This window comes from Bombina bombina, chromosome 7, assembly GCF_027579735.1.
Source record: "Bombina bombina isolate aBomBom1 chromosome 7, aBomBom1.pri, whole genome shotgun sequence".
Lineage (NCBI taxonomy): Eukaryota > Metazoa > Chordata > Amphibia > Anura > Bombinatoridae > Bombina > Bombina bombina.
The window spans coordinates 412,097,153-412,111,468 of record NC_069505.1 but is presented as its reverse complement, the minus strand read 5'-3'; the positions used below and the strand labels follow the sequence as shown (position 1 = coordinate 412,111,468).

Genomic DNA, 14,316 nt, shown 5'->3' with positions numbered 1-14,316 from the left:
TGTTTATGTGCTCAGTCCCTGCTAGGGCCACAGTGTACTAATGATAGTGACATGTTTATGTACTCAGTCCCTACTAGGGTCACAGTGTATTAATGACAGTGACATGTTTATGTGCTCAGTTCCTGCTAGGGCCACAGTGTACTAATGACAATGACATGTTTATGTACTCAGTCCCTGCTAGGGCCACAGTGTACTAATGACAATGACATGTTTATGTGCTCAGTCCCTGCTAGGGTCACAGTGTACTAATGACAATGACATGTTTATGTGTTCAGTCCCTGCTAGGGCCACAGTGTACTAATGACAGTGATATGTTTATGGGCTCAGTTCCTGCTAGGGTCACAGTGTACTAATGACAGTAACATGTTTATGTACTCAATCCCTACTAGGGTCACAGTGTACTAATGACAATGACATGTTTATGTGCTCAGTCCCTGCTAGGGTCACAGTGTACTAATGACAGTGACATATTTATGTACTCAGTCCCTGCTTGGGTCACAGTGTGCTAATGACAATGACATGTTTCTGTGCTCAGTTCCTGCTAGGGTAATAGTGTACTAATGACAGTGACATGTTTCTGTGCTCAGTTCCTGCTAGGGCCAAAGTGTACTAATGACAGTGACATGTTTATGTGCTCAGTTCCTGCTAGGGTAATAGTGTACTAATGACAGTGACATGTTTCTGTGCTCAGTTCCTGCTAGGGCCACAGTGTACTAATGACAGTGACATGTTTATGTGCTCAGTTCCTGCTAGGGTAATAGTGTGCAAATGACAGTGACATGTTTATGTGCTCAGTTCCAGCTAGGGTAATAGTGTACTAATGACAGTGACATGTTTATGGGCTCATTCCCTGATAGGGCCACAATGTACTAATGACAATGACATATTATGGGTTAAGTTCCAGCTAGGACCATAGTGTACTAATGATAGTGACATGTTTATGGGCTCAGTCCCTGATAGGGCCACAGTGTACTAATGATAATGACATATTTATGGGTTAAGTCCCAGCTAGGACCATAGTGTACTAACGACAGTGACATGTTTATGGGCTTAGTTCCTGCTAATTCCCCAGTGTACTAATGACAGTGACATGTTTATGTGCTCAGTCTCTGCTAGCACCATAGTGCACTAATGACAGTTACATAGTTATGGGGTCAGATCCTGCTAGGGCTACAACTTACTAATGACAGTGACATGTTTATGGGCTCAGTCAGTGCTAGTGCCACAGTGTACTAATGATAGTGACATGTTTATGGGCTCAGTCAGTGCTAGTGCTACAGTGTACTAATGACAGTGACATGTTTATGTGCTCAGTCAGTGCTAGTGCCACAGTGTACTAATGACAGTGACATGTGTATGGGCTCAGTCAGTGCTAGTGCCACAGTGTACTAATGACAGTGACATGTTTATGGGCTCAGTCAGTGCTAGTGCCACAGTGTACTAATGACAGTGACATGTTTATGTGCTCAGTCTCTGCTAGTGCCATAGTGTACTAATGACAGTGACATGTTTATGTGCTCAGTCCCTGATAGGGCCACAGTGTACTAATGACAATGACATATTTATAGGTTAAGTCCCAGCTAGGACCATATTGTACTAATGACAGTGACATCTTTATGGGCTTAGTTCCTGCTAATTCCACAGTGTACTAATGACAGTGACATGTTTATGTGCTCAGTCTCTGCTAGCACCATAGTGCACTAATGACAGTGACATAGTTATGGGGTCAGATCCTGCTAGGGCAACAACTTACTAATGACAGTGACATGTTTATGGGCTCAGTCAGTGCTAGTGCCACAGTGTACTAATGATAGTGACATGTTTATGTGCTCAGTCTCTGCTAGTGCCATAGTGCACTAATGACAGTTACATAGTTATGGGGTCAGACCCTGTTAGGGCCACAACTTACTAATGACAGTGACATGATATTGGCCCCAGTCCCTGCTAGTACTAATGACAGAATTAAGAATTCAGTCTCTACAGGTCTGTATCAGTCCTTTGTGTGCATAAGTTTCTGTACCTGTAGTTGAAGTTCAGCATCTGAATCCTCGTAGATCCTGCGTGCGACCCCTCCATTCTCCAAGGCGAGAGTTTGCAGGAGATTGTAATTCAGGTCATATCCAAAGCCCAGGCAGTAAAGGGACAGGCGCCCATTGATAGCTTGCTTTACATTAGCCTTGATCACTTCTGGTTGTGTTACTCCTGGGTATAAAAAAGAGTGGAAGGTGAGAGAGGTATTAACGTGAAAATAAAATTATTCTTTCAAAGCATTTTATATTTTTAATAAATTCCCATATTGCCTGCATTTAACCCCTGCAAAACTGTGCTCAGATGAAGCTACAACTACTGAGCCAATCAGGAGCAGGTATACATGTGTATGCTCCAATCACTGTGTGCAACATTCAGTGCAGAATAAAGGCTGTTTCAGAAGTGACACTTTTACAATGTGTTTAACACCTTCCGAAGAGTCAAACATGCAGTCAAAGAACTTAATTTGTTTAAAGATATAAAGCTTTCAAGAAAAGTGCAGTCCATACCCGAAATACCAGGCAATCCTTCTCTGAACAAGAGAAACTGCAACACCCTAGAAGTACGTTTCAGCCTATTGTGGGCCTCGTCAGTGACGTGTAGCCATATCCCTGTAGGCACACTGAGCAACGGGTTCACATCTGACTTTCTGCATCACCCTTAAGGAGACTTCCCTCAGGGTCATAATTTGCATAAATAAAAAGAGAAGCGCTCAACCTGGGAACGAACAATTGCCTGCTCTATTTTTTGTCGCTTTTTTTCTTACCTCACTTCTGCTTGGCTGTGGATTAGACTGAGGTATGTGTGAGGTGGAGGGGTTATATAGAGCTCTTGGTTTTGAGAATCTTTTCATCCTCCAAGTGCTAAGGAAGATAATTCCCATGAGTATAATTTAACTTCTTATTTACATACACCTAGATTACGAGTTTTGCGCTAAACAGGGTGCGAAACAAACGCCAAATAGCTGCGTTATTTCCCCCTCCATAACGCTGCCATTATGAGTTACTGAAAAGCCTCCTTGTGCGTGCGATATGGTGGCGATAAGCTCCATACCGCACAAAATCCAAGGGCTGCTTTGACGTGCTTGTGCACGCTTGCCCCCATAGACATCAATGGGGAGAGAGTGTTAGAAAAAAAACTAACACCTGCAATGAAAATTCTCCGTAACGCAACCCCATTGAGGTCTATAGAGGAAAAAAAGTTATGTTTAAACCTAACACCCTAACATAAACCTCAAGTCTTAACACCCCTATTCTGCCGTCCCGACATCGCCGACACCTAAATAAAGTTATTAACCCCTAATCTGCCGCTCCCGACATCGCTGACACTAATAAAAGTTAGTAACCCCTATTCCACCGCTCCCCGACATCACCGCTACTATAATGAAGTTAGTAACCCCTATTCCGCCGCTCCCTGACATCGCCAACACTATAATAAAGTTATTAACCCCTAAACCTCCGGCCACCCACATCTCTGCAACTAAATAAACCTATTAACCCATAAACCTCCGGCCACCCACATCTCCGCAACTAAATAAACCTATTAACCCCTAAACCGCCGGCCCCCCCACATCGCAAAACACTAAATTAAACTATTAACCCCAAAACCTAACACCCCCCTAACTTTAAATTAAAATTACAATATAACTATATTTAAATAAATAAAAACTTACCTGTGAAAGAAAAATAAACCTAACATTAAACTATAAATTAACCTAACCTTGCTATTCTAATAAAATAAAAAATACTACCAATTAAAAAATCTATGAGAAAAATTAAAAAATCTAAAATTACAAAAAATAATAAACACTAAGGCCTAGATTTAGAGTTCGGCGGTAAAAGGGCTGTTAACGCTCCGCGGGTTTTTTTCTGGCCGCACCATAAATTTAACTCTGGTATCGAGAGTTCAAACAAATGCTGCGTTAGGCTCCAAAAAAGGAGCGTAGAGCATTTTTACCGCAAATGCAACTCTCGATACCAGAGTTGCTTACGGACGCGGCCGGCCTCAAAAACGTGCTCGTGCACGATTCTCCCATAGGAAACAATGGGGCTGTTTGAGCTGAAAAAAAACCTAACACCTGCAAAAAAGCAGCGTTCAGCTCCTAACGCAGCCCCATTGTTTCCTATGGGGAAACACTTCCTAAGTCTGCACCTAACACCCTAACATGTACCCCGAGTCTAAACACCCCTAACCTTACACTTATTAACCCCTAATCTGCCGCCCCCGCTATCGCTGACCCCTGCATTACACTTTTAACCCCTAATCTGCCGCTCCGTAAACCGCCGCCACCTACGTTATCCATATGTACCCCTAATCTGCTGCCCTAACATCGCCGACCCCTATGTTATATTTATTAACCCCTAATCTGCCCCCCACAACGTCGCCGACACCTACCTACACTTATTAACCCCTAATCTGCCGAGCGGACCTGAGCGCTACTATAATAAATGTATTAACCCCTAATCCGCCTCACTAACCCTATAATAAATAGTATTAACCCCTAATCTGCCCTCCCTAACATCGCCGACACCTACCTTCAATTATTAACCCCTAATCTGCCGACCGGAGCTCACCGCTATTCTAATAAATGTATTAACCCCTAAAGCTAAGTCTAACCCTAACACTAACACCCCCCTAAGTTAAATATAATTTTTATCTAACGAAATAAATTAACTCATATTAAATAAATGATTCCTATTTAAAGCTAAATACTTACCTGTAAAATAAATCCTAATATAGCTACAATATAAATTACATTTATATTATAGCTATTTTAGGATTAATATTTATTTTACAGGCAACTTTGTAATTATTTTAACCAGGTACAATAGCTATTAAATAGTTAAGAACTATTTAATAGTTACCTAGTTAAAATAATTACAAATTTACCTGTAAAATAAATCCTAACCTAAGTTATAATTAAACCTAACACTACCCTATCAATAAAATAATTAAATAAACTACCTACAATTACCTACAATTAACCTAACACTACACTATCAATAAATTAATTAAACACAATTGCTACAAATAAATACAATTAAATAAACTATCTAAAGTACAAAAAATAAAAAAGAACTAAGTTACAGAAAATAAAAAAATATTTACAAACATAAGAAAAATATTACAACAATTTTAAACTAATTACACCTACTCTAAGCCCCCTAATAAAATAACAAAGACCCCCAAAATAAAAAATTCCCTACCCTATTCTAAAATACAAAAATTACAAGCTCTTTTACCTTACCAGCCCTGAACAGGGCCCTTTGCGGGGCATGCCCCAAGAAGTTCAGCTCTTTTGCCTGTAAAAGAAAACATACAATACCCCCCCCCCAACATTACAACCCACCACCCACATACCCCTAATCTAACCCAAACCCCCCTTAAATAAACCTAACACTAATCCCCTGAAGATCTTCCTACCTTGTCTTCACCATACCAGGTTCACCGATCCGTCCTGGCTCCAAGATCTTCATCCAACCCAAGCGGGGGTTGGCGATCCATAATCCGGTGCTGAAGAGGTCCAGAAGAGGCTCCAAAGTCTTCATCCTATCCGGCAAGAAGAGGACATCCGGACCGGCAAACATCTTCTCCAAGCCGCATCTTCTATCTTCTTCCATCCGGTGCGGAGCGGGTCCATCTTGAAGCAGGCGACGCGGATCCATCCTCTTCTTCCGATGTCTCCCGACGAATGACGGTTCCTTTAAGGGACGTCATCCAAGATGGCGTCCCTCGAATTCCGATTGGCTGATAGGATTCTATCAGCCAATCGGAATTAAGGTAGGAATTTTCTGATTGGCTGATGGAATCAGCCAATCAGAATCAAGTTCAATCCGATTGGCCGATCCCATCAGCCAATCAGATTGAGCTCGCATTCTATTGGCTGATCGGAACAGCCAATAGAATGCGAGCTCAATCTGATTGGCTGATTGGATCAGCCAATCGGATTGAACTTGATTCTGATTGGCTGATTCCATCAGCCAATCAGAAAATTCCTACCTTAATTCCGATTGGCTGATAGAATCCTATCAGCCAATCGGAATTCGAGGGACGCCATCTTGGATGACGTCCCTTAAAGGAACCGTCATTCGTCGGGAGACATCGGAAGAAGAGGATGGATCCGCGTCGCCTGCTTCAAGATGGACCCGCTCCGCACCGGATGGAAGAAGATAGAAGATGCGGCTTGGAGAAGATGTTTGCCGGTCCGGATGTCCTCTTCTTGCCGGATAGGATGAAGACTTTGGAGCCTCTTCTGGACCTCTTCAGCACCGGATTATGGATCGCCAACCCCCGCTTGGGTTGGATGAAGATCTTGGAGCCAGGACGGATCGGTGAACCTGGTATGGTGAAGACAAGGTAGGAAGATCTTCAGGGGATTAGTGTTAGGTTTATTTAAGGGGGGTTTGGGTTAGATTAGGGGTATGTGGGTGGTGGGTTGTAATGTTGGGGGGGGGGTATTGTATGTTTTCTTTTACAGGCAAAAGAGCTGAACTTCTTGGGGCATGCCCCGCAAAGGGCCCTGTTCAGGGCTGGTAAGGTAAAAGAGCTTGTAATTTTTGTATTTTAGAATAGGGTAGGGAATTTTTTATTTTGGGGGTCTTTGTTATTTTATTAGGGGGCTTAGAGTAGGTGTAATTAGTTTAAAATTGTTGTAATATTTTTCTTATGTTTGTAAATATTTTTTTATTTTCTGTAACTTAGTTCTTTTTTATTTTTTGTACTTTAGATAGTTTATTTAATTGTATTTATTTGTAGCAATTGTGTTTAATTAATTTATTGATAGTGTAGTGTTAGGTTAATTGTAGGTAATTGTAGGTAGTTTATTTAATTATTTTATTGATAGGGTAGTGTTAGGTTTAATTATAACTTAGGTTAGGATTTATTTTACAGGTAAATTTGTAATTATTTTAACTAGGTAACTATTAAATAGTTCTTAACTATTTAATAGCTATTGTACCTGGTTAAAATAATTACAAAGTTGCCTGTAAAATAAATATTAATCCTAAAATAGCTATAATATAAATGTAATTTATATTGTAGCTATATTAGGATTTATTTTACAGGTAAGTATTTAGCTTTAAATAGGAATAAGTTATTTAATAAGAGTTAATTTATTTCGTTAGATGTAAATTATATTTAAGTTAGGGGGGTGTTAGTGTTAGGGTTAGACTTAGCTTTAGGGGTTAATACATTTATTAGAATAGCGGTGAGCTCCGGTCGGCAGATTAGGGGTTAATAATTGAAGTTAGGTGTCGGCGATGTTAGGGAGGGCAGATTAGGGGTTAATACTATTTATGATAGGGTTAGTGAGGCGGATTAGGGGTTAATACATTTATTATAGTAGCGCTCAGGTCCGCTCGGCAGATTAGGGGTTAATAAGTGTAGGCAGGTGTCGGCGACGTTGTGGGGGGCAGATTAGGGGTTAATAAATATAACATAGGGGTCGGCGATGTTAGGGGCAGCAGATTAGGGGTACATAGGGATAACGTAGGTGGCGGCGATTTGCGGTCGGAAGATTAGGGATTAATTATTTTAAGTAGCTTGCGGCGACGTTGTGGGGGGAAAGTTAGGGGTTAATAAATATAATATAGGGGTCGGCGGGGTTAGGGGCAGCAGATTAGGGGTACATAAGTATAACGTAGGTGGCGGTCGGCAGATTAGGGGTTAAAAATTTTAATCGAGTGGCGGCGATGTGGGGGGACCTCGGTTTAGGGGTACATAGGTAGTTTATGGGTGTTAGTGTACTTTAGGGTACAGTAGTTAAGAGCTTTAAAAACCGGCGTTAGCCAGAAAGCTCTTAACTCCTGCTATTTTCAGGCGGCTGGAATCTTGTCGTTAGAGCTCTAACGCTCACTTCAGAAACGACTCTAAATACCAGCGTTAGAAAGATCCCATTGAAAAGATAGGCTACGCAAATGGCGTAGGGGGATCTGCGGTATGGAAAAGTCGCGGCTGAAAAGTGAGCGTTAGACCCTTTAATCACTGACTCCAAATACCAGCGGGCGGCCAAAACCAGCGTTAGGAGCCTCTAACGCTGGTTTTGACGGCTACCGCCGAACTCTAAATCTAGGCCTTACTTAAGAAAAATAAAAAAAACACTAAGCTTGCAAAAAATAATAAACGAAATTATCAAAAATTAAAAACAATTACATCTAATCTAATAGCCCTATAAAAATAAAAAAGTCCCCCAAAATAAAAACAACCGCTAGCCTACAATAAACTACTAATAGCCCTTAAAAGGGCCTTTTGTAGGGAATTGCCCTAAATTAAACAACTCTTTTACCTGTAAAAAAAATACAAAAGTCCCCCCAACCCCAACAGTAAAACCCACCACCCAACCAACCCCCCAAAATAAAAAGAAATAACTAACCATTTTGAACAGCCAATAGGATTTTAGAAGCTCTCATCCTTTTGGCTGATTTAAATTTGAAGAATCAAATCAGCCAATAGGAATGCAAGGTACGCCATTTTGAAACGGCTACCTTGATTTCAGTAGCTCTCATCCTATTGGCTATTTTGAACAGCCAATAGGATTTTAGAAGCTCTCATCATATTGGCTGATTTGAATTTATAGAATCAAATCAGCCAATAGGAATGCAAGGTACGCCATTTTGAAACGGCTACCTTGCATTGAAGCTTCAGTCTACAGTGGGGACCGTATCAAGAGGATGCTCCGTGCCTGATGTCTTTGTCGCTCCGCGCCGCAAGGATGAAGATAAAAGAAACCCCCGCGATGGATGAAGATGTCAACAACCTGGCTGAAGACTTCTTCCTGCCTGGATGTCCGGACTTCAGCAAACGTGAGTAGATATTCTGGGGTTAGTGTTAGGTATTTTTTAAGATTTTGGGGGTGGGTTTTCATTTTCAGATTAGGGTTTGGGCTTTTGAAAAAGAGCTAAATGCCCATTTAAGGGCAATGAAAAAGAGCTGAATGACCTTTTAAAGGCAATGCCCATACAAATGCCGCTTATGGGGCAATGGGTAGCTTAGGTTTATTTTAGAGTTAGTTTTTTTTATTTTGTGGGGTTGGTTAGGTGGTGGGTTTCACTGTTTGGGGGGATTTTTTTTTTTTTTTACAGGTAAAAGAGCTGTTTAACTTAGGGCAATGCCCTACAAAAGGCAATTTTAAGGGCAATTGGTAGTTTATTGTAGGCTAGGGGGTGTTTTTATTTTTGGAAGGGTTTTTTTTATTTTTATAGGGCTATTAGATTAGGTGTAATGGTTTTTCTTTTTGATAATTTTATTATTTTTTGTAAGATTTGTTTTTTCTTTTTCGTAATTTAGTGTTTCTTATTATTTGTAATTTTAGATTTTTTTTAATTTTTCTGATAGTGTTAGGTTTTTTGAAATTTTTCATTAATTGGTAGTATTTTTTATTTTATTAGAATAGTAATGTTAGGTTAATTTATAATTTAATGTTAGGTTTATTTTTATTTCACAGGTAAGTTTTTTTTATTTATTTAAATATAGTTATATTGTCATTTAATTTAAAGTTATGGGGGTGTTAGGTTTAGGGGTTAATAGTTTAATTTAGTGTTTTGCGATGTGGGGGACAAAAGGTTTAGGGGTTAATAGGTTTATTTAGTGGCGGAGATGTGGGAGGCCGGAGGTTTAGGGGTTAATAGGTTTATTTGGTTGCAGAGATGTGGGAGGCCTGAGGTTTAGGGGTTAATAACTTTATTATAGTAGCGGTGATGTCGGGGAGTGGAGGAATAGGGGTTAATAACTTTATTATAGTGGCAGTGATGCCGTGGAGCGGCGGAATAGGGGTTAATCATTTTTATTAGTGTCGGCGATGTCGGGAGCGGGAGATTAGGGGTTAATAAATGTATTTAATAGTCGCGATGTGGGTGGGCAGCAGATTAGGGGTTAATAAGTTTTAAATAGTGTTTGCGATGCGGGAGGGTGGCGGTTTAGAGGTTAATAGGTAGTTTATGGGTGTTAGTGTACTTTGTAACATTTTAGTTATGAGTTTTGTGAAACACTTTTGTGGCTCAAAACTCATAACTACTGCTCTCAGATGGCCGTATGGATCGTGCACAACCTGCAATACTGGCGCTATGAAAATCCCACGCAAAAACTTAATTTTTTTGAGTGCGGAATGGACGTTGCGTTACAGGCTAAAATGCTTGTGGTATAGCTATACCAACATGACTCGCAATTGCCATTTTTTGCGTTAAAAGCCATAACGCAAAACTCGTAATCTAGGTGATAGTGTTTCTCTAACCAGTACTTAATAGTAAAATGTTCAGTATAGTGGAGGTATAACAGGCAAAAGTAGCTATTTCAAATGACAAACTAAAGTTAAAGAATCTATCTATAAACAATTGAATACACTCCAGCAGGTTAAATAGTTCTGTGATTACCTTTAGTTGGTGCGCCATCAGTAAGCAATATTATCATTGGGGCTCCGTCACTCAGGGTCCCTTGGTTGACATTTGGCTGCATCAGAAGTCCAACCGCATGTAGTAAAGCCGCATTCAGATTGGTCCCTAGAAAGAAAAGACTATATGTTTACAACTCTCAGATAATTATGCTCTATGGGAGAGTCTGAGGGTGGGCAGAAAGAGGGTTAGATTTGTCATTAGGCAGGTGCCTATGGTTACAAAAGTGATACAGATTTACAATCAGTTACATATTTTTATATTGCTTGCGTTCAGTTGTTAAGTACTGCTAATCAGTCTACATAATATGTTGCCCGTGCCAGCCATATTGGTATAACTATATTCAGGGCCGCCATCAGGGAGTGACAGGGGTGACTCCTGTCAGGGGCCCAATGGGCCAGGGGGCCCCATGAGGCAAGAACAATTTATTTAAAAAACAAGTTTTGCCAGCCACCAGAGGGTACTACAGCAGAGTGCTATTGAGCGTGGGAAATGTTATTACAAGGAGTAAAGCATTAGCAATTAAGAGCACTAAACCATTATGCACAGTGTGAGACAGACTTGGCACTTTGTTTGTACAGTGTATGCCTGAGTCAGACGGCAGATCACTTTCATTTGCAGAGGAGGTAGGACTTACTTGGTAAATGTTTTTTATTTCTTTGTGCAATTTCAGATTGTAACTTCAGTGTGGTAGTAGTTGTATGGTGGGGTCAGGGTTCCATAAAAACACATTTTTTTAGCAATATGCAGCAGTGTATTTATAATTATTTGACAAAGCTGTAGAAATTCTATATTTAAAGCCATGCAGAAATGGTAGGTGCCCTTTTGGCATTTATTTCTTATTAATATATATATTTTAATTACATTCCAGTTTATTGCCCCTTTATGCAAGGACTTTCCAGATGCAAGGATGCATTTTAGCTAAGATTTTTACATCTGCATAAAATGTTATACTCTCAGACTAAGATTGCTCAGTGTTTGAAATGAGACAGGTTAACTTAACACTGTTCAGTTTACACTAAAGCTGACTTAATTTTGAAATACATACAAACAAGCCTAAACCCTGCATTTAACCAGATCTAATGGTATGAGACTGAGTACCACAGCTTATGGTTCCACCAAGACCACATAGAGTATAGCATTTTCAAAATCCAGTACAGCTGACAGACGGGAACATTTGTACACCATATTTGAAGTGGTGTTCTTGGTTGGGGAATATGGGGGAAAACAAACAAACATATGTCAACCTTTCAAAGGTACTTTTCTTCATCTAGCCATCTACCCAGATCATTACTGTACAATTTTGAATTCACAGAATTATTTTTGTTTGCAGATTTACAAATATGATTCTTTAAAAGTGATCTCTTAATTTCTGCATTTTTTTTTATCATGCATGTCACACACTGTTGATTTAGGGGATGCAATGTGCCGAAATGTTACCTCTTGTAAGTGTTTCTGTGGGTGTTTTTTTTATATCTTTTTGTTTTTATTTTGTATCTCTATGAGTATGTATGTATTTTTTTTTCTGTGGGTCTCTCTGTGAGGGTGGGTGTGTATGTCTTTGTGCATTTTCTGTGGATGTCTGTGAGGGTGTGTGCGTATGTTTGTGCTTTTCTATGGGTGGCTCTGTGAAGGTGTGTGTATGTATGTCTTTGTGTATTTTCTCTGGATGCCTCTGTGAAGGTGGGTGTGGATGTCTCTGTGAGGGTGGGTGTGTATGTATGTATGTGTTTTCTGTGGATGTCTCTGTGAGGGTGTGTGTGTGTATGTATGTATGTCTGTGTTTTCTGTGGATGTCTCTGTGAGGGTGTGTACGTAGGTCTGTGTGTTTTCTGTGGGTGTCTCTGTGAGTGTGTGTGTATGTGTGCATTTTTTGTGGGTGTCTCTGTGAGAGTGTGTATGTCTTTGTGTGTTTCCTGTGGATGTCTCAGTGAAGGTGTGTGTGTATTTCTTTGTGTGTTTTCTGTGTGTGTCTGTGTGTGTGTATGTCTTTGCGTGTTTTCTGAGGCTGTCTCTGTCTGTGTTTCCTTGGGTGTATGTGCAAGTTTGTGTTTGACTTTGTGTGTGTGTGTGTGTCCATTGTCTGTTCCTTTTTAGGACATTTTGACATTACTACTGATTATTCACATCTTTCTACAGACTTTGGGACTAATGAGACCTTTCCGGAAGTCAACCAATGCCCCATTTAACCTTTAAATTATTGTTTAGGCAGTTCAGGGCCCTTCCTTTCAGCCACTGCATGCTGTTGTCATCATTTAGTTGGCATCTTCCTTGACAAAAAGATAATCATAACTCCATATTTTGTCTCGTAAATCTCCTTTTTTGACAAAACTGTAGTCTACCTCATTACTTGTCAGGTCAATGTAAACAAGTGCTGAATGTCTGTGTGGGTGTCTGTGTCTGAGTGTGTCTGTGTGTTTCTTTGCGTGTCTGCTAGAGTGTCTATATGTGAATCCTTATGTGTAAGTGTGTGTTTCAGTGTATGAGTGTGTTTGTGTGTTTCTTTGTGTGTCTGCTAGAGTGTCTATATGTGAATCCTTATGTGTGAGTGTCTGTGTCTGAGTGTGTTTGTTTCTTTGCGTGTCTGCTAGAGTGTCTATATGTGAATCCCTATGTGTGTTTCAGTGTATGAGTGTGTCTGTGTGTTTCTTTGCGTGTCTGCTAGAGTGTCTATATGTGAATCCCTATGTGTGAGTCTGTGTTTCAGTGTATGAGTGTGTCTGTGTGTTTCTTTACGTGTCTGCTAGAGTGTCTATATGTGAATCCTTATGTGTGTTTCAGTGTATGAGTGTGTCTGTGTGTTTCTTTGCGTGTCTGCTAGAGTGTCTATATGTGAATCCCTATGTGTGAGTGTGTGTTTCAGTGTATGAGTGTGTCTGTGTGTTTCTTTACGTGTCTGCTAGAGTGTCTATATGTGAATCCCTATGTGTGAGTGTGTTTCAGTGTATGAGTGTGTTTGTGTGTTTCTTTACGTGTCTGCTAGAGTGTCTATATGTGAATCCCTATGTGTGAGTGTGTTTCAGTGTATGAGTGTGTTTGTGTGTTTCTTTGCGTGTCTGCTAGAGTGTCTATATGTGAATCCTTATCTGTTAGTGTGTGTTTCAGTGTATTTTTGTGTTTGTGTGTTACTACCTTTACAACATTTCCAAGTTTGACTATACTTAAGAATAAAGTGCATATACGTTTTAGTCACCTGGTCAAAAATTGCACGTCAAAGGGGGGGGGGGGGGGGGCTGATCAATGGTTAAGTCAGGGGCCACAAAATTTCTAGTGGCGGCCCTGACTATATTATATTGTACGAGTTCTTTCAGCCTAAGGACATGGAGATCTGCGCCATACAGGGCATAACATGGTCAGTGCACAAAAGGTGTTGTACAGGGAAATAAATCAGTAACACAGCTGCTTACACCCTGTAGGATAAAGGTTCCTGATGTACTGTTTGGCTTCTGCTACATTGGTGGCGTCAGCCTTGATCAGAGTGTTCTTCCAAGCGGTAGCATCAGAGCTAAATATCACTAGGTTGAAATAGTCTTCTGGATGAAGGTCATCAGCTATCTTCAGCAGAGCTTCCCTGGTCTGCGGAGCATGAAGAACAAACAGTTAGGGTGGCCTCCAAAATGTTGGTTATCAGGACAGGCTCAGGCCATGAGGGGTGTCTAATATACTGTCACCTACAGAATGCACATTATTAGGACAGGCTCAGGCAGTGCTGGGTGTCAAATGTAAGGTGATCTACTGACTGCACATTATCAGGACAGGCTCAGGCAGTGCTGGGTGTCTAATGTAAGGTGACTACTGACTGCACATTATCAGGACAGGCTCAGGCAGTGCTGGTTGTCTAATGTAAGGTGACCTACTGACTGCACATTATCAGGACAGGCTCAGGCAGTGCTGGGTGTCTAAT

General features: G+C 40.5%; 1 protein-coding gene across 2 annotated transcripts in view; it reads right to left on the bottom strand.

Moving 5' to 3' along the window:
• LOC128666545 (inter-alpha-trypsin inhibitor heavy chain H3) overlaps positions 1–14,316 on the bottom strand; it is a 218,486-nt gene that overhangs the window by 124,917 nt on the left and 79,253 nt on the right. For both annotated transcript variants that reach the window (XM_053721209.1, XM_053721210.1), the window contains exons 9-11: positions 13,820–13,988; positions 10,395–10,520; positions 2,021–2,202 (exon numbers count right to left, since the gene is read on the bottom strand). In XM_053721209.1, the coding sequence (XP_053577184.1) occupies positions 2,021–2,202; positions 10,395–10,520; positions 13,820–13,988 (477 nt within the window). The remainder of the gene's footprint in view (positions 1–2,020; positions 2,203–10,394; positions 10,521–13,819; positions 13,989–14,316) is intronic.